Consider the following 18,157-nt stretch of genomic DNA (forward strand, 5'->3'; position numbering starts at 1 on the left):
CCATTCCTCGCCTCAATAATCCTCCTCAAGAGGCTCCCTTGTCCCATCATGAATCTCTCAAGCCATTTTCTTCACAGGGCTCTATTTAACATTTGCAAAGATCGCAAACCCAAACCAACCCTCCCCTCCTTAATGGTGGTTTAACCATGCTTTTCTTGTTCCAGTAACACTTTATAGAACTAAAATACCTAACTGATTAGATACTATCACTAGCATACCAATTGTTACAAACTCAATATCAACTCAACATGACACGTTGAGCATACCAATTGTTACAAACTCAATATCAAATCAACATGACCCGTTGAAGTACAAACCAAAGTCCAAACAAGCCTACCTCCATATCCAGAAAGAGTAAATTGAATATTAAAGCAAATCAAATTTGAAAAACTAGCATATAAAAATTGATAAGGGTACTTACAGATTGTGTCTCTTCAAGATGTGTCAATGGTCGGTTAGGACGATATGTATGGTTTTGACGCTTTGCCCACAGCCAAAAACGTTGGAATTGCACTGGTACGCCGAACTCTTTGGCAATCTCATCCTGCAAGCAACATCATAGTACACCGATAATTAAGTTATGATGATTCCAAACTAAGAAGTTTATCCTAATAAATTGATGAAAATGGAAAATGATGTAGACAATTATGCCAAAAGAGATAAATAATCTTAAACTGGATAAAAAGAAGCAGCTTACACTGTTAAAAGGAACAATTTAAATGCACCAAGCACAGAAAGATGCCCATCAATTGCCAACACCTCTGTTAGAAACTCTTCATAAAACAACTATTCCGACCTTTTCCATGTACAACCTAACACTAAAGTTTGATTCTATGACACTGAATAGTTGAATGAAAATAAAGCACATCTTCAGCTGAGTTTTGACACAATTAACAACCAAGACCCAGAAAGATTACGAGCTTCAACTACAGTTACAGTTCCAATTAAAGACCACTCCACCGGAATAAGGCATCATACAAATTGACTAAGCTCACGTGCAGCTCTATAGTGCGAAAACAATACAATCACTACTATATTTAGTTATGCATGTTTATAATGTTCATGACTATGAAAAAGTTTTTAAAGCAAAGCTCACAGGTCTTTCATACTCTCACCAAGATGGAATCTACAGAGCTTAGTTCTACTTTTTAAATTATGTAAAAGAAGAGGCCAAATAACTGCTAAAGGCTCCGGATAGAATCGTGAGGGCATCAATGCAAAAAAAGAGCCCTTTCTCCAGCATGGACACCATTCACCTCACCTTAGCATTGCACGGAATCTGACACACAAGGTCCCCAATAGAGCAATGGATGGGGTGCACCCCATTGGTGCTCTGTTCATGCCATCTTTTATCTTTTTTTTTCCAAAAAGAAGATGTAATCTTGAAAGTGGATGCCGGGGGGAGCTACACAATAAAACCCAATTATATAAAGATTCATTCTAAAAAGCCTTTGTCACCATACCATAGATGAAAAATTGCTTTTGCATGGAGCAAAAGTTGAAATTGGTGACAGTGAGAGATGGTTTCCCACTTGTTTTTGCAGAAGATTATCTGTTGTTCTGCAAACCCGAGAGAGTTAAACTGCAGCTGAAACCCAGAGATCTCAATCAGGAGCATTCTTCCTGCTTTCATGCAGTATTTGCTTGAATATCAACAAGGTTAAATAGTTAATGCCAAGTCATTGGCAGGGAATTCTGGCTGTAAAATTCTTCCTTTGAAATATTTGGCACGCCCTCGTTTGCTAGCTCCAAAGATAGGTTCATATGGGAGTCTCTTCTGTCCAAGTTCAACCCTAGATTATCCATGTGGAAGGGGCACCTAAAAGTGATTGACTTATCCTTATCAAGAGACCTCCTTCCAAAGTTCCTATTTACTTCATCCCTTGCTCACAGTACCGTTCACCATAGCCAAGAATCTGGAGGTAGCATCTTTTGGGTGATCCAGATTGGCAAAGACAGCTTCACTTGGTCGCTTGAGATGGCTTCAAACAACCTTCTAAAGAAGCAGACTTTGGTCTAAGATATCTTATGAAACTAGGCAAAATCGTTAACTTCAGGATATAGTAACAGAGCTTTAAGATATGCCAAAGACAGCCCCCAGTGAGACCAAGGCCACCAAGAAATTGCTAGAAGTTAGTCAATTATGCACAAGGAGCAGGTCCCTCAACCGATCTGGAACAACATCTATTGTCGACTAATCTCCAGATCATTTGCCAAAAGGTTAAAAGAACAATTTTAGTTTAATTAAATCCACAACCCTGTCTCCTTAAAATGTGATAACACATCCATTAACATACAGCAATTAGAAGAGACTACTAAAACAAATATCAAGTATCACAATGATAGTCAAGAAGAAAAAAACACCATAAATAATTTCAGAAACATAGACATAGAGCAAAAGGAAAAGTGAAGGAAAAACTTCTGGCCTTGTACCTTAAATAGGTTAAAAGGCATCTGCTTTTGAATACGGAAACTTTTCACTTTGTCATGATCCACAAGGTCAAAGTAAATGTCCCGTCCAATCTGCTCTGCAAGATCATCATCTCGGGCAACCTAAATCCGTCATTCAGATGATAAACAACTTAAGCGCAAGTAAGTATTACTACTATCAATTCTAAAATATACTGGCCAACAAGTCAAAGCTTGGAAAAGAGGTGACCTTTATAATTGTATAAAGATGTGCCTCAGCTTTTTCTTTCTTCTTGTGCTCTTTCTCTTCTTGTTCCTTCTTCAACCTCTCCTAAATAAAGTTCTTACGTTACAAATCTCAGAATGAACCATTCAGCAAATGGAAGTATTAAAATAAGCATAAGACTGCTCAACAAAGTCAGCTACTCAAGCTTGACTAAGAACCAGCCCAACTATTTCTCATTTGAGATTGTTCTTGACTGAACCAATAAAAGAAGAATCACTATAGAAACTCCTAAGCTTTCCGTTCCAGCTTGATTAGATATTTGTTAATTTTCAATAATTTCACTAGCTCGTGGTTCTCAATCTACTTTAGTTTACAATGATTGAAAGGCTCTTTGGAGATCACTGGTGCCAGAAAGAAGCCAAACTCAAATCTAAGAAGCATTTAAACTTTTTTTTGAAGCCAAGCCGCGCCAGCTACAGCTTTAGGTCAGCTCAGTTGTTGCCCTTTACAGATAGAATAGTAGCATCTTACCCTAAGATGTTCTGCAATGTCCTTTTCATCCACATTACAGATTATCTTGTCCTTGTCAGCTTCACGTATATACACCAGCATGTACGCATTTGAATATTTCGTAAATTTGAAAGGAGTGTTATTGAATCCAGGATTTGTCTGTGGTAACTGAAATCATAAGCACAGAATTTTGGTAAACTCACAAAATGAAGAAACACATACTTGAAAGGGAGCAATTGGACTCAAAACTACAAGCACTATAAAATACCTCTTCTTCACCACCATACTGCTCCTCTAGTGCCCTTTTCATATCTTCTTTTGTTACTCTTTCATCATCAAATTTATACCTGAAAAACAGTCAGCTTTTTAAGGCACAACGGAAAAAGTTGAGAATAGAAGTTATATAATAATATATACATATGAGGAAGGAAACAAGAAAAGGCTGTGCTAGTAACTTATATCCTGCGAGCCTCTAAGTTCAAGAAAATCTCAAGTGAAATTATATTGCAGGAAATTAGATATTTTTCAACTTTAACACAGAGCAGAAAATGAGAAACAATAAGGCCGTTTACTGATTCTTGATCACAAGCAGTTCTCTCAGACACCAACTTCTCCCATGTAAGCCCAACTATTCATTCAACTGAAAACATAAAAGGTGTCCCAAGTTCACCGCAGAACTATCAATTATAACTTTCTTATATATATGTAATGTGCCATTGACATCTATTAGCTGTTTACAAAAGAAAAATGTAAGCTGCTATAACCTTGTAGCTCCAATGGCAAAATTCTCCCCTGTCGAGTTGTAAATGCGTTAAATCCAAATCTTAAGTTAACCAAACAACACTAATTTAATTAGTACCGCCAAAAGCAGACAGGAATTCTATAACCATTTTGACACCTGTTAAAAGTACATCCACCCAATTGATTCCCAAACCGCTCAAATATGGCCCATCAAAAGTGTTAGAAGAACAAAACATACCACTGATCAGAGAGAGTCGGCCTGATAAATGCATAATAATGTCCTCCATGCACCCCGCCACTGTGAACCAAAACACTGAAGACAAACTCAACAGCATAAGTACTAGGACAAATATGATCACAGACAAACTCAAAAGAATAAAAAGTGTATAGATAGCAATTATTGCATGACACTATCTCCAAAGAGAGGTTAAATCAAGTATTATGTTCTAACACTTGAATTTTATGTTTTCTTTTCCTACAAGAAACGTTTAACCCCGGAAGACAAAAATAGTATCCAATTCCAGTACAATTGGATAAGAAAAGAACAGTATTTCATTCCTGTACAATTAAAAGACCTTCAAAATTTTGACAATAAAATAAAAAACCATTCCATATAATCCAAATAACTGATAAATGAAAAGAAAATGGGATTTTATTTTATTATTTTATCTTCTTTTGTAGCAAAAATGCCCAACCATGTCCTTGAATGATTTGCAATTGGATCAGTTACCACCTAAACTAATTCAGGCCCAAAATTAACAAAACCATCTATCATAGTCATCTTGACCATATGCATCGGAAAAAATGAGAAAATGACTAATAATCCATTTTGCAAGACACATCCGGCCAGAATCAACATCTTACTGTAAATCAGTAACAAAAAGACACTGCAAGGAGGCCACTTTAGAGGAACTACTCTTCCAATTTAGGTTAATCAGAATATTGTGTCTATTCTATTGGTCCTTTATCCAATAATATCTTTCTTGGATAGGGAAAAGAAGATGTTACTAAGATTATAAAGAAAGTATATTATTTCAAAAAAAAATATTAGAAAGAAAGTATAAAGACGGAGGATAAGATATCATTATAGCAGATGAAGGGAAATGGGACAAACACAATATAGCCCTAACTTCCTTTAAATACTTGACAAATGGTAACCCCTTAAAAACCATGTGCTTTGGCCCATAAAGAGGCCATGTAAACCATCCAACCAACAAAAGAAACTGAGCAGGAATAGTAAAAGTAGTTGAAGATCCAGGCATTATCTTCCAGCCAACCCAACACCTAAAGAAAAAGGCACTCCTTGATAACATTCCATGCTCCTGATTGTCCATATAACACCTCAAATTGACAAAGGAATACAGTCCGAAAGTGGAAAGAAGATACCAACACCCCCAATAGCGCACAATATCCTTTAGGCATCTAGAATATTGGAAGTCCGTTTATATTCCACAAAATTCAGGGGACCTTAGGTACTTTGAATATTTTGTAAATCCCTCATTCCTTTTGTAGGCACCTCTTTGGTGCTTGTTAATATTTTCTCCTCAAACAAAAGTCTTCATCATATGTGAAATATTTTTAACAAAATTAAGGAGCTGTTTGAAATATAACACAAAAAGATGGAATCTTGATAAAACATCCCTACAAAACATAGTACATTTACATTCCATTGGATATTTGATAACATCTAATAGTAGTATACCATCATTCAAGAAAAATGCATAAAATATTTTGAAATTCATCACGCCATCCAACATAAGTTATCACAGAAAAAAAATTTATTTCAAAAAAAAATTGAAATTCATCACACCATCCAATGCATCATCATATAACAAAGCAAGGAAGATAATATACTTCAGACGTCAAACTGTATTAAAATTGGGGGTACCTGTGGAGTGTGTAAAGATTGCGAACTGTCCTATCAGCTTCAGGGGATAAATATTTTCCATCATCTTTATCAAGATCAAGTTGCAAAGGGAACTCATAACGATCATTAATCTACACAAAGACAAAAAAGACTGAATAACTTTCTAGATTCTGGAACAAATGCAATCTATCTAGCAAAACTGCATGCCAAGACAGAACTCAAATCTCTTGGTCGTAACTTTATCAGATTATGAAACAAATAAGAACATCACAAAGGAGGCAAGAATCATTTACCAACACAAGTTAGGTAAACAATGGGAAAAATCAACCATTCATTGCCAAGGAAGGCAACTAAAAGTCAAGGATGTAAAGTTGTAAACATCCCAGCATAGTAAGTTTCAGCTCTTCATATATTAAGAGGCATTTGACAAAACAGTCATAAAATAGCTTCCTTGAAAGTTCAGTTCTTCAAAGCTCACTTATATGAAATTAGTTTTTCTGCTTTAGTTTGTAGAATTGATGCAAATGCATAGAACAAAAGAATCTGTTGTTCCACAAGGTTTTATTTTAAAAATGAAATAGAAATTACCAATGGATATTATTAAAGAAATGTTGGTTTCTCCTAAAAACAAACTACTTTCTATGTTGAGAACAAGACCTCCCCACGACATATGGACTATGGACCTCGAAATCAGACTTTAAACAGGACTGTGAACAGGTCAGATAAATCGAGAAAAGCTATTGCACATTCAATTCAGTAGAGAATATAAATATGAGAATTCTCCAATAAATGTTCCCATCTCTTCCACACTACTTCTTGGTTTATACTATACTTGATCTTGGACAAAAGGCTGAGAAGGTTTCACTCTTCAAGGCATACGTGGTATAGAGTGGCAAATATGCAGAAGAATTCCTTTGTGAATATGGTCAACCTTGGTTAAATATTCAGTGCAAGTAAAATATTACGGTAAATGAGAAACAGGTCATAAAGATTTTTTATATTGTTAGGAAAAAATTATTCATAGATGCATCCGATCAGCAAAGAAAATAATAAGAAAATCAAACTGCTTCTCAATCCCATAATTCATTTCCAACACCAATTTGAATTGCAACATCCAACATCATATTTAAATTTTTTTCAACCACGGTAAAATACAATTATCATAGCCAGAAAAACATCAAGAAAAATTTCTTATGACACTGCATGGTGTGTAAAAAAACAAGCTACAATAGGAAAAGTATTTTAAAAGAAAATTAAATGCTTTCTATTCACATAAGCTATTCAAAAGTCAAAAGTAATGAAATCACAGAGGTAGATCACAATTTTCCATCACTCTTGCTTACATTATAAAAGCTTAGAGGCTTTCTCCAAGATCATACCCACATATTATAAATAATAAACTAACTCGTTATAGAATGACAAATATGAATCGCTCATATTAGACGATTAAAAAAACAAATAATACATACTGACAGATGAAAGAAACAAATAGATAGTTATTTGATTTATGACCTTAACCATGGTGTCCCTCATAAAATCATACTCAAACCGCTTCAGCTGAAGTTGAAGGACAGGAGGAAAGTCAATGAATAATACACCCTTCTTAGCATCCTGAAACAATCACACAAAGTTAAAACCATTAAAAATGAACATAGAGAGTAATAGACAAACATTTTAATGGAGAGAACAAAAGCAGAAGAAACCAAAAGACAAATTAATGCATTTTTTAGAAGCCAATTGCCAAAACCGTGCAATTCTAGTTTATTACAGTATAACATTTTCATCCAAGCACAAAATCAATAACTACAACAAACATTCCACAGTCTGCAGATACCTTCTAGTCATATTTTGATTATATTCATAGTCACAATCTGCAGTTGCTTTGAGAAACTAAACAAATGGTCTCTTTGGTTAATGATCTCTTGGAGAGGATAGTGTTCTTTGCCTCCCTAACAGACTAAAGGGTTTTTCAGGGGAAGTCCTTTACCTACACAGCATATGACTGCTCTAAGAGTTTGCATTCACACGGCATGTTACCCTCATTCTTTCTTTTTTGCCTTATTTCTCCTTCCTGAATAATAGCTCACACTCCTCCAAATTCTAACTTTTTCTGAAATAAAAAGTATGAAGTATATATTAACAAGGTACCAAAGGAGTACCACCTATGTACAAAAGATTTACAAATGAGTTAGAGTATAAATAACATTCACAAAATCTTCATCTTTAATGATGTCATGTCTTAACAAGATAAATCCAAAATAATGACACCATCTATTTCTCAACTTATAAGCCCCTACCTCTTTACCCTCAAAAGCTCTTAAATTTCTTTCTTTCCAAATGATCCAAAAAAAGGTCAAAGGAATCAATTTTGCAAACTCTCGTCTCTTGCCTATCTCCCCCCCCCCCCCCCCCCAAGTCTCCTCTTTGACAATCCCTGCCATCACCCAATTGATCCTTAATAGTCCATAAATCATGCTCCACAAATCATAACATCATAACCTGCAGGACACCATAGGAGGAGATTGAAAGATTCCACCGCCTTCATGCATAAATAACACCTGTTCACCATAATATGGCCTCTAGTCATCAACTTATCAATAGTCAAAATACTCTCCCAGCTAGCCTCCCTCCTCCAAATTCCAACTTCTTTTCCTAATTCTATGCTTCTTTTTTTCATCAAAAAGATAAATTGAGAAACTAAACATACAATCACAAGCAGTCATACCATTCCAAGCAATCACTTCTCCCTTATAGACTACTCACAAAGATTTTGATACCTAAGAAACTTTTTTCAGTAGAAAGAAGATATTACAGACAAAAGGCACAAAGGAGGTGCCACAAAAGTGCATAAGTATCAAACTTTACAAGAAACAATCAGTCAAAAAATAACTAGCAGATTCCCAAGATCTTTTCCCGTGTGAAAAAGATCACCCATAAACAAAATAAATAAGGTCTATAGACATCCATCTCAGATCTTTAGAAATATTAGTAAGAGACCATCAAATTTTTTATTATGTTCTGGATCGAGGATACGGGCAATCAGCCTCTTCTTGTTCTTTTCCTCACAGATCCCATTTCAAGCCCACAATTCAACAAGGATAGTGGCACTCATGACCTAACCTATACCCATTAAGCTAACGACTGAATCCCATAAAATTCTCCCCTTTAGGCACCATAAAAGAATATGGCTCAGATACTTAAGAGACCTTTTTTTTAAAGTGAAAAATAGTAGAATAGTATTAGTATAAGCACCAGAGGTGCAAAAAGAGCATGTACAATTATTTACAGCTTAGTCCTCCATACCAATAATCTTCCTAAAAGACTCAAAATATACCAGAGGATGACCCATAAGCAAGAAAATTAGGGTACTAAGTCATCAATTCTTCAGTACATCAAAATCATTAGTGTCATCAAGTCCCTCAAAGCCCTTACAGTTCCTAACTTTCCACACAATCCACATAAGCGAAATGGGAATCAAATCAGCAAGGATACAGCTATTACTGAATTGCTTCCAAGCCCAAATCTCTTCTTTGATAGAACCCGAACAAACCCAGCGAATACCCAACCGGTTGTAGACCATGCACCACAAACGATAGACAACAGGGCAATGTAAAAGAAGGTGCCTGCAGTCTTCCTCGGCTTTTTTGTAGAGATAACAAGCATTTACCAAGATTAACCCCCTCCTTCTAAGCTTATCTATGGTCAAAATACATTCTCTGCTAGCTTCCCATGCAAAGAATGAAACCCTTGGAGGCACCTTGATTTTCCAGATCAGTTTGTAAGGAAATGGCAGTGTAACGACCCCACTATGATACGGAATAACCTTACCCTGCCTTAGAATCTTATACCAAGATTTGACAGAGAGAACCATTTTTTGTGATCTTCCATTCAAGTTTATCCTCAATATTATTCAGCCTGATCTCTAACAGTAACTCCAGCAGCTTTTCACACTCAGAAATTTGCCAATCGTTCAGATTCCCAATAATTCAGATACTTAAGAAGCTTAAAGCCAAATCCCTACACTTGCTACCCTCCAAACACAATAAGAGAAGATGGTCAAGGATTCATTGTCTCAAAGGCACATCGGGCATCTGTTGGTGATAACCCCTCCTTGTAAGCTTTTTCATGGTGAGAATACTATCCCAGACAGCCTCACAATATGGATTGCATAGAACACAAAATCAAGAACAAAGAAGATTAATGAAAAACTTAAACATAAATTTGAAAATTGAGTTTTAATCTTTTAATTTCCTCTCTTTTCGCTGCCAACATGTTACACTCCAAAGAAAGGCTTCATGTTCATACCATGGATTCATTTCATTTCTTTAGGAATACAAGACAAAAATCAAAAGAAGTTCAACAAAAAATAACAATAAACGAAATGCATACATCAGCCTACGTACAATATAATTGCTTGCCGAAATAAATAGTTTACATTCGCTTAGGAAATCTCAATATGAATTTACATTTTGTTAAACACAATAATCACTTACCTGCAACCCATATTGTTCAGCATGATACTTATTATCACCCTCGAGACGCTCAACTTCTACATACTTGTCAAAGGAAGAATAAACATCACGACAACCTTTAACATCAAGTTGAAGATCTGGCATAAACATAAATAAGTTACCATCAGAAAAAAGAAAAAGAAAAGCAATCACAACTTACATAGAATTCTTTCTTTCTCCTACACCTCCCCACATCCACAAACCCAACCCACTTAGGAAAATAAGATGTACCATAAAATGACTCCTTCCTTGTCGATTTGTAATCCACGTTGATACATTCAATGTAGTTCATATGGTGTCCTTCAAATAACTGTTGTATAGTACCCTCTACAACAGTCCCCTGACAACATGTCAACAAAATAAGAACTTCTAATTAGAGCTTGCATATGAAGATCCTAATCAAAGTAAGCACTGTTAAGACCCAAACCTTCATTTTGTCCTCGAGTTTTTCGCACAAAACCCTATTAAGTTCTTGAACGTCATGCTGCATGAAAGAATCATAAGTGTCCCATCCAAACGATTTTGTCAGCTCTTTAGTTGCAACACTACTGTCACTATACTGGAGCTTATAAAATAAACTCTGCAAAGCCAAAGGGATGCTTCCAGATGGCATGTCATTCTCTGTTGTAGGCATATGGTACACTGCCTGTAAAGTAGAATCTAAATCATTAGGGATGCAGAGGAAGGGCGAATAGTGGTAAATTCAAAGATAAAAGAGGTGATAGATCCAACCTTCCTGAAGTATGGAATATGGTAGAGAGTTTGGAGGAGAGAGTTCATGTAACATGTTGCCCCCTGGTTCTTGAGTCCAACATAACCAGTTTCCTTTTTTGAGTCATATGTCCAATAATCCACCACTCTGCGAACAATAACCTCAGCTTCAACTATCAAAGTATCATTCACAAGATACCCTCTACTAGGATCATATAGTTCACCAAGAGGCATAAAGGATGTGAAACCCCAATCACTTTCTCGTGCATTGAATTGATGTTGTGTATCTGTACAATGCACAAAGTTCTTGAGAATATATAACTCCAGGCCTACACATCTCTTTTTAATAACAATGTAACATAAGCAAATGTTAAAAGAACTACATAACCATGACTAGAAGACTCACATAGAAAGTATTTCAAAATCCAAATTAGATTGTCTAAATAACATGGCTACACAGGGCAAGTGAACCAATGTCCATGAGAGTGCAAGTATGGGTTATAAACATCCAAGAGAGGTAATCAACAAGTAATGCAATTTGACTGTACAGAAGAAATACCTTAAACAGAGGATCGATGCCATCTAAACAAGTATGGCCATAGGGAAATATAATGGCATAAGAAAAATGAACTAATAAAAATTTGATACCCCTAAAAAGTATTTCATCCACGAATCAAAGCCACTATTTAATACATATAAGCATTTTCTTATTTTCATTTCCTATATTCATATATGTTTACATACAATATATGTTTGTATATGAAAATTATTTTTGGAAATAACATGTATGTATTAATTCATTTGCAGGTAGCAAAGATACGCAACCCATTTACGAAAATATTTATATATCAATCAGAATGTCACTAAACATGATGCCACTTAATCAAAAAACCTAGGTCTGGAACCAATTATCCTTAACTTTGCCAAAATTGATATTTGTGTCCTTAAAAGCTCTCATATTCCTTTCCTTCCACACCAACCAGAAAGTAGCAAATGGAATAAGGCCCACATGTCTCCTCTCACCTCTTATCCCTTTCTACGCCCATATTCTCTTCCTCACCGAACCAGCCATCACACAACTAATACCCAACAGACCATAAGGAAGGGTCCATAGTCTATATACAAAAGGACACCTAGGAAAGTAGATGGTTACGTGACTCCACATCCCTTCTGCACATATAACAACAATTTACCAAAACCACACCCCTCCTGATCAGTTGGTACAGGGTTAAAATGCAACATCAGGAAGCCTTCCACGCAAAAAAAAAAACAACAACTGCAGATGATGCATTAACCTTCCAAATTTTCCTGTAACGGAAGCCTCTTCAAGCAGTCTCTCTCTTTGTCAAATTGTTGTAAGAAGAACTCATAAAGAACCTTTATCATTAAGACTCCAGAGTGGATGGTCTCTAGTATCATCAATCCTGACTCCCATAAGGGCAAGGAGTAATGTCTCATGCTCATAAACTTCCCGGCCATTGATGTTCCCTAACTTCCAGTAGTCTCTCTTGGTTGAATCTTGTCTTATGCACAAAAAATATCTAATAGTTGAATATATATATATACATACATATATATGAAGAAAATAATGGTCCATGGCATGCAAGTGAAAAGATTAGAAAGTTTTGTTTGGGATTACCTAAAAATTTGTCTATACTTGAACCGCACAAACAAATACCACCATAATATACTTAGGTATAAATATATGTTTCTGGGAGAAAAAAGGAGAATGGTTAAACATATTTTTAGGTATAAACATGTATGAATCTGATAAATAAAAACTAGATATGTTTTCATATGGTAAATGAACCACAAGATTCTACCCTAAATTGAGTTTTTTCTAAATGATACTAAAAACAATTAGAAATGGGACAAAGAAGCACAAACATAGAAATCAAAACTAATTTAAACAAAAACTATTATTCTATAAGACCTACCATGAAACATTTGAATATGCTCGCCACCTTGACGTTTCCATTTCTTAACTTCTCTTCAAAGTTTTCACATTTAGTCTTAATTTTCACAGGAAACCTAAAAGATCTCTACAAGGCCAAGTTAGCTTTTCGCTACACCTAATTAATTCGATTACATTCAAGTAGGATCCTCAAGAGTGAAGACTACAGGAAACTTGATGCAACATAACATGGGTATAATATTTCCTAGGTGAGTGAGGCACTAAAGCAATTACAAGATTACACTCTAATCTATACTGCTGCATCAATGGTTTCTGGAAATAATATTCAGCCTAGGTGTGAAAGGTGGAAAAAAGAAAAAGGAAATATGCATCCAAGATATAAAACATAAACTAGTATCATTGAATTTTAGATTAAGTTTCCCAAGCAGAAAAAACAAAACTAGTATGATATTTTGCAATAATCATAATCATCAATGATGGCAGGCTTTTAGATTAACTCTGTTATAAACATTAATTTTTCCACATGGGAAAACAAGAAAACTAATTCTGTCTTGCAGAATGGGAAAAAAATGAATTTCCAGCATGCTATTGGTATGAAACATAATATATAAGAGATTTAAAAGAGAGAGAGAGAGAGAGAGAGATATTTCATTAATCAGGCACTAGGGGAATACCACTATGATATTCTTATTGATGGGTTATGCTCCTTACTTTTTTAAAATCCAACATGTAGAAACCCAATAAAATGGAATTGCACAAACATAGGCACTCAAGAAACAGTTTAGATGGATTCTAGCTTTCAAATTTAACTTTTTTGTGCAGAAAACAATATTTTTGGGATAAAGAAGATACTTTGCTAAATCTAAAATATGGCAAAACATCTGACATGCCATCTCATGTCCAGCCAAGGCAAATGGTTACAGCAGCACTCCTCTTTGCAACATGTTGATGTTTAGTCTAGCAGACCAAGCTACATGAAGTCTAACACAAACTCTTTGTGTAACTACTTTGCTAAGATGGTAGCCTCGCTTACTTTAGCACTTTTCCTAGAATGAAGTGTGTTTATTTGTATGGAAGTAATAGAAAAACAAACAAGGGCCTCCTGGAAGTGCCTTCTATACATTCTCATATGCAGCCTCTATAGACTGCATTAAAGAAGGGCTATAAAACTGGGTTCAGAGAGAGAGAGAGAGAAAGACTTCAAGGATGCTCCTTATAACCTTGTCCCAAGTGATTTGTTTTGATATTTTGAGCAAGGCCTGACTGCAGAAAACCATCTTATCCCTTCCAGAACAATTTCTCTAAAGTAAGCAACCACTGGAATTAGTTAGATCAGAAATTTATTTGTTCCACATGAGCTTGACCACTGTTTCTTAAACTCCTCAACATCTTTTTAAGTTCCATGAAAGGATCAATATCTCATTTACACTCATCTGAATTTCTTGTAATACGTAACACTCTATTTCACACAAGAAAATAGAAATTAAATCGTCCTTTTCTTAAGAAATACCATATACTTTTTTTTTAAAAAAAATGAAATATAAGTATATTATTATAGACAAAGGTACCAAGGGGATACCCCCATATACAAAAAGAAATAACATACACATTTTAATTCAAGTAAATAATAGAAATTAATTTACTCATTAAAAATTCCATCACCAAAATTGATCCAATAGAAAAAGCATTAGAACATGGCATACAAACATCCAACAGCATGACATAGAAAAATATCCAATGCTATGTCAAATGAAGCCACAGGTACCGACAGACAGCAAAAAGGGGCTTGCAAAGTGGAGAGAGGGTATATTTTCGTTAGCATACTGAAGGACAAATATTTTACATCAAATTCAGATTTTAATTAGACAATGGTGCTAGATGAGCACTCAACTCTAAAGCATCAACAGCCAGAAACAAAGTTACGTAAGCCTTATAAATTATGAAACAAAGTGCATGTGTATATTGTAACATATGCATGTTTGAAAAGACACCTTTTCTCACTGAATATTTGCTATGGATCTGATTTACCACAGCCAGACTAAACTGTGCATATCTGCTCCACCCATATGGCAAGCTTGCTGAATCAGCAACATCCAGGTACATAGATAAATGATCCACATTGTTTCCTTTAGGGAAAATAAGGATACGCCTGTATACAGCAAAGTAAAAGAAGCCCCCAATAAAAATGCCAGCCAGCAACAAAAATCATCGGAAAAGCACAAGGACACAGAAAGCAAGAAGAGGTTGGCACTACCATTTATAACCACCGACGATAAACATATCTGAATAATGCTTCTTTGTATTCAACCTAGAGAAGTTGTCAATCCTCCATGTGAATCTCGAGGAGGGAGGATCCTCCACTGACTGATTCTCTGCATTATTTGCAGTTTCCGGTTGTGCCACAACTAATAATTGATCAAAAGAGGACGAAAATTAAATTACAACCCGACGATAATTCCCTGTAACTACAAATTGACTTTCTGTTTTAACTAAAGCAACATCTTGACTTTCACCGGCAAAGTCCAAAAAGAAAAAACCAAAAGGCCCACCATTTGGTTGCAAATGGACAATTACTACATAAAATGGAAGTGCTAATGCAATCAAAAAATTTAAATACCCTAATACTATCAAAATCTCCAAAGCAACTCTTCTGGTTTTCTCAAGTCCCCAGCGGTAATAAAATCTAGTATCAAGAAAATTACATATCATGTGCATTCACATGTTTTCTTCGTAATCAAACAAGATGTAAAAGAAGAAAAGAGTCATTTGACTAAGCAATCACAAAATACTGGACCACAAAAAACAGCAGCAGGAACAAAAATGCATTCATTTCCAGGATCAAATTAGCAACCATTACCATCCATAGGTTGATGATTGTCAGTCAAATCCGAGTGCGGCACAAGCATTTCCTCATCTTCTTGCTGCTGAAGTAAATTATCAAAAAACAGAGACAACAATAAACATGAGAAATCGCAAGATAAGCAAATCAGAAGACCACGGATCCACTTCAATCCAACCCCATTCAATCCCAAAAAACCCTAGAGCCCCGAGCATCAATCACAGATACCACTGCCCAATCCAAACTAACCTAAACAAAGCCACGCATCGAAAATAAAGCCCTAGATTACGAACAACCTGATTACCACCAAACCGACGAACAAAAACCACCAAATAAAACAAAAAACGATCTCGACAATTCCTTCCCGAAATCGTAAAAAATTATCAGTGGATTAAGCAGAAGTATGTATTATTTATCTAACTAACTATGCAAAAACACGCAGAGAAGGAATTCGGAAGCATACATCTATGGCGGCAGGCGTCATCACGGTCATGGTGTAACGATTTGAAATTTGTACAGAAGAGTAGAAGAAAAGAAGAAGAAGAAAAAGAAGATAGAAGAAAGAGGGATTGGATTATTGTTTTCCCACACGGAGAGGAGAGAGCAAAAGAGATCACACCAGACGGTGGTCGAGAGGGGGAAATGGTTTTTGCCGGTCTTTATTTGGAGGAAGGGTATTTTGGTAATTTCGTTCAAGGGTAAATGCGGAAGAAGTAGGCAAAAGACTTCCCCCGCTTCTCAAAGCTCTAATTAAAAAAATTATTAAAAGAAAATTAATTTTCGCACGTTTCCACGCTAAATAAGATTTTCTTTTTCAAAATAAATATAATTTATATATAAAATATAAATTTTGATTAATTTAAATATAACTAAAAATAAAAATAAAAATAAAATTTTAGTAATCATACTTGTTGTGAGTTAGAACTCGTATATAATTAAATTTATGCTCCCATATTTTTTAACTTTCAATATATATATGTCTCGTACTTTATTAAATTATAAAATTTTACTCGATTCATTCTTGATGAATTAAAGCGGATTATCGAATAACTCGTCTTTATATTTATTTTTATGTGAAAAATATTGTTATGCCAAAAATATTTTTAAATTTTTATAAAATTTATATTTATATTATAAAAATTGTATGTTAAATAAGATTATCCTAAAAGATTATGTAAGTACGAGATTATATTAACATTTTGTTCAAATATTTAAAAAAAAAATTAAAATATATAAGTTATCACGTGTCTTTTACTTATATATATATACATGTACGATAGTTGTTAAAAACTTTCACACAATTAACATAATTTAAGGACTTATTAATAAATATTTAGACATGCATTTTTATTAAAATATAAAGGCTGATAAATTTTAACGTCATAAGTCATTGAATAAAATATACTAGTTATTTGATATAAATATGATAAAATTAAATATAATAATGTATTTGGATTGAATTTTAAAATAATTTATAATATTAGTTATAATGAATTAAAAATTATAATATAATATTTGACTCTACAACAAAATACATACAGAGATATAAGCTAAATATTATTTAAAATAAGGAAACAATTACTGAAAAAAAAAATTAAATAGCGAATAAATGGATAAAAGATAACATGTGGAATTTGTTAAAGGATCAAAGTTTTAATGCACAAAGGAATTCCACATTGGTCGGGTAGCCAACAAGCAAGCATATGGGAGAGATGTTTACGATCTTTGTGGATAAATTTAGTAGTTTAGTCTCACATGCAAAACTCGTGGACTTTTCATGAACGATAGTTATGTTAGGGGAGTACGTGTGCCGAAAAAGGAACGTCCGATGAGAGTTTTAATATTTAAGTTTATGAGATTTTAAATGATTTATGAAACATATAAGGGAATATAGCACATAAAGAGGGTGGTGCTTAAAGGAGAAAGATTGTGTACGAGAATACTTGATGAAATAAAGTAGTGTACGAAGTGTTATTACTTTCATAAAATAATATCACAATTTGGCACCTGAAGGTAGTATATAGAAAGATGCAAATAAGAGACAATAGAAAAAATTTAAGTAATTGCTCTCATATTAGATATATATATATTTTATTATATTAGCTTTATTAACCTATTTTTAGGATGAAGTCTTTTTATGAGCTTAAATTTATTTATAATGAGATGCTTATAATGGCAGCTTCATTTTATATAGTTAAATATACATGACATATTAAAATAATATCCTTATTGTTCGTTATATATAAAACGAATGGTAAAATATAATATATTCATTTTTTTCAGTTGATCATTTATTAACGTAGTAAAATGCTAAAATATACAAAAATCAGCATATATCATGGGAGGTGTTAGATTTTATTGATTATTAAGAAAATAAATCCAAGTTGATAGGTCGAGCTTTTCATTGGAAGATTTGATGTCTTCGGTT

The 18,157-nt window shown here is 34.4% G+C and overlaps 1 protein-coding gene across 3 annotated transcripts in view; it reads right to left on the bottom strand.

Annotated features, from left to right (window-relative positions):
- LOC110810668 (ubiquitin C-terminal hydrolase 12-like) overlaps positions 1 to 16,372 on the bottom strand; it is a 28,312-nt gene extending 11,940 nt beyond the window's left edge. The window contains exons 1-16 of one of the 3 annotated variants that reach the window (XR_015818916.1): positions 16,193 to 16,372; positions 15,748 to 15,814; positions 15,145 to 15,295; positions 14,882 to 15,039; positions 10,997 to 11,262; positions 10,692 to 10,910; positions 10,496 to 10,604; positions 10,247 to 10,362; positions 7,266 to 7,364; positions 5,775 to 5,884; positions 4,125 to 4,199; positions 3,414 to 3,492; positions 3,167 to 3,313; positions 2,660 to 2,740; positions 2,434 to 2,553; positions 422 to 544 (exon numbers count right to left, since the gene is read on the bottom strand). Coding sequence is in view for 2 of the 3 variants with exons in the window: in XM_088219281.1 (XP_088075407.1) it covers positions 422 to 544; positions 2,434 to 2,553; positions 2,660 to 2,740; positions 3,167 to 3,313; positions 3,414 to 3,492; positions 4,125 to 4,199; positions 5,775 to 5,884; positions 7,266 to 7,364; positions 10,247 to 10,362; positions 10,496 to 10,604; positions 10,692 to 10,910; positions 10,997 to 11,262; positions 14,882 to 15,039; positions 15,145 to 15,295; positions 15,748 to 15,814; positions 16,193 to 16,222 (1,950 nt within the window). In the remaining variant the exon portion in view is untranslated. The remainder of the gene's footprint in view (positions 1 to 421; positions 545 to 2,433; positions 2,554 to 2,659; positions 2,741 to 3,166; positions 3,314 to 3,413; positions 3,493 to 4,124; positions 4,200 to 5,774; positions 5,885 to 7,265; positions 7,365 to 10,246; positions 10,363 to 10,495; positions 10,605 to 10,691; positions 10,911 to 10,996; positions 11,263 to 14,881; positions 15,040 to 15,144; positions 15,296 to 15,747; positions 15,815 to 16,192) is intronic. The other 2 variants (XM_088219282.1, XM_088219281.1) reach the window with 2 other exon arrangements.
- Positions 16,373 to 18,157: the final 1,785 nt, after the last annotated feature.

The sequence above is a fragment of the Carica papaya genome, chromosome 5 (genome assembly GCF_054855325.1).
Source record: "Carica papaya isolate Zhongbai chromosome 5, ASM5485532v1, whole genome shotgun sequence".
In the NCBI taxonomy this organism is placed as follows: Eukaryota; Viridiplantae; Streptophyta; class Magnoliopsida; order Brassicales; family Caricaceae; genus Carica; species Carica papaya.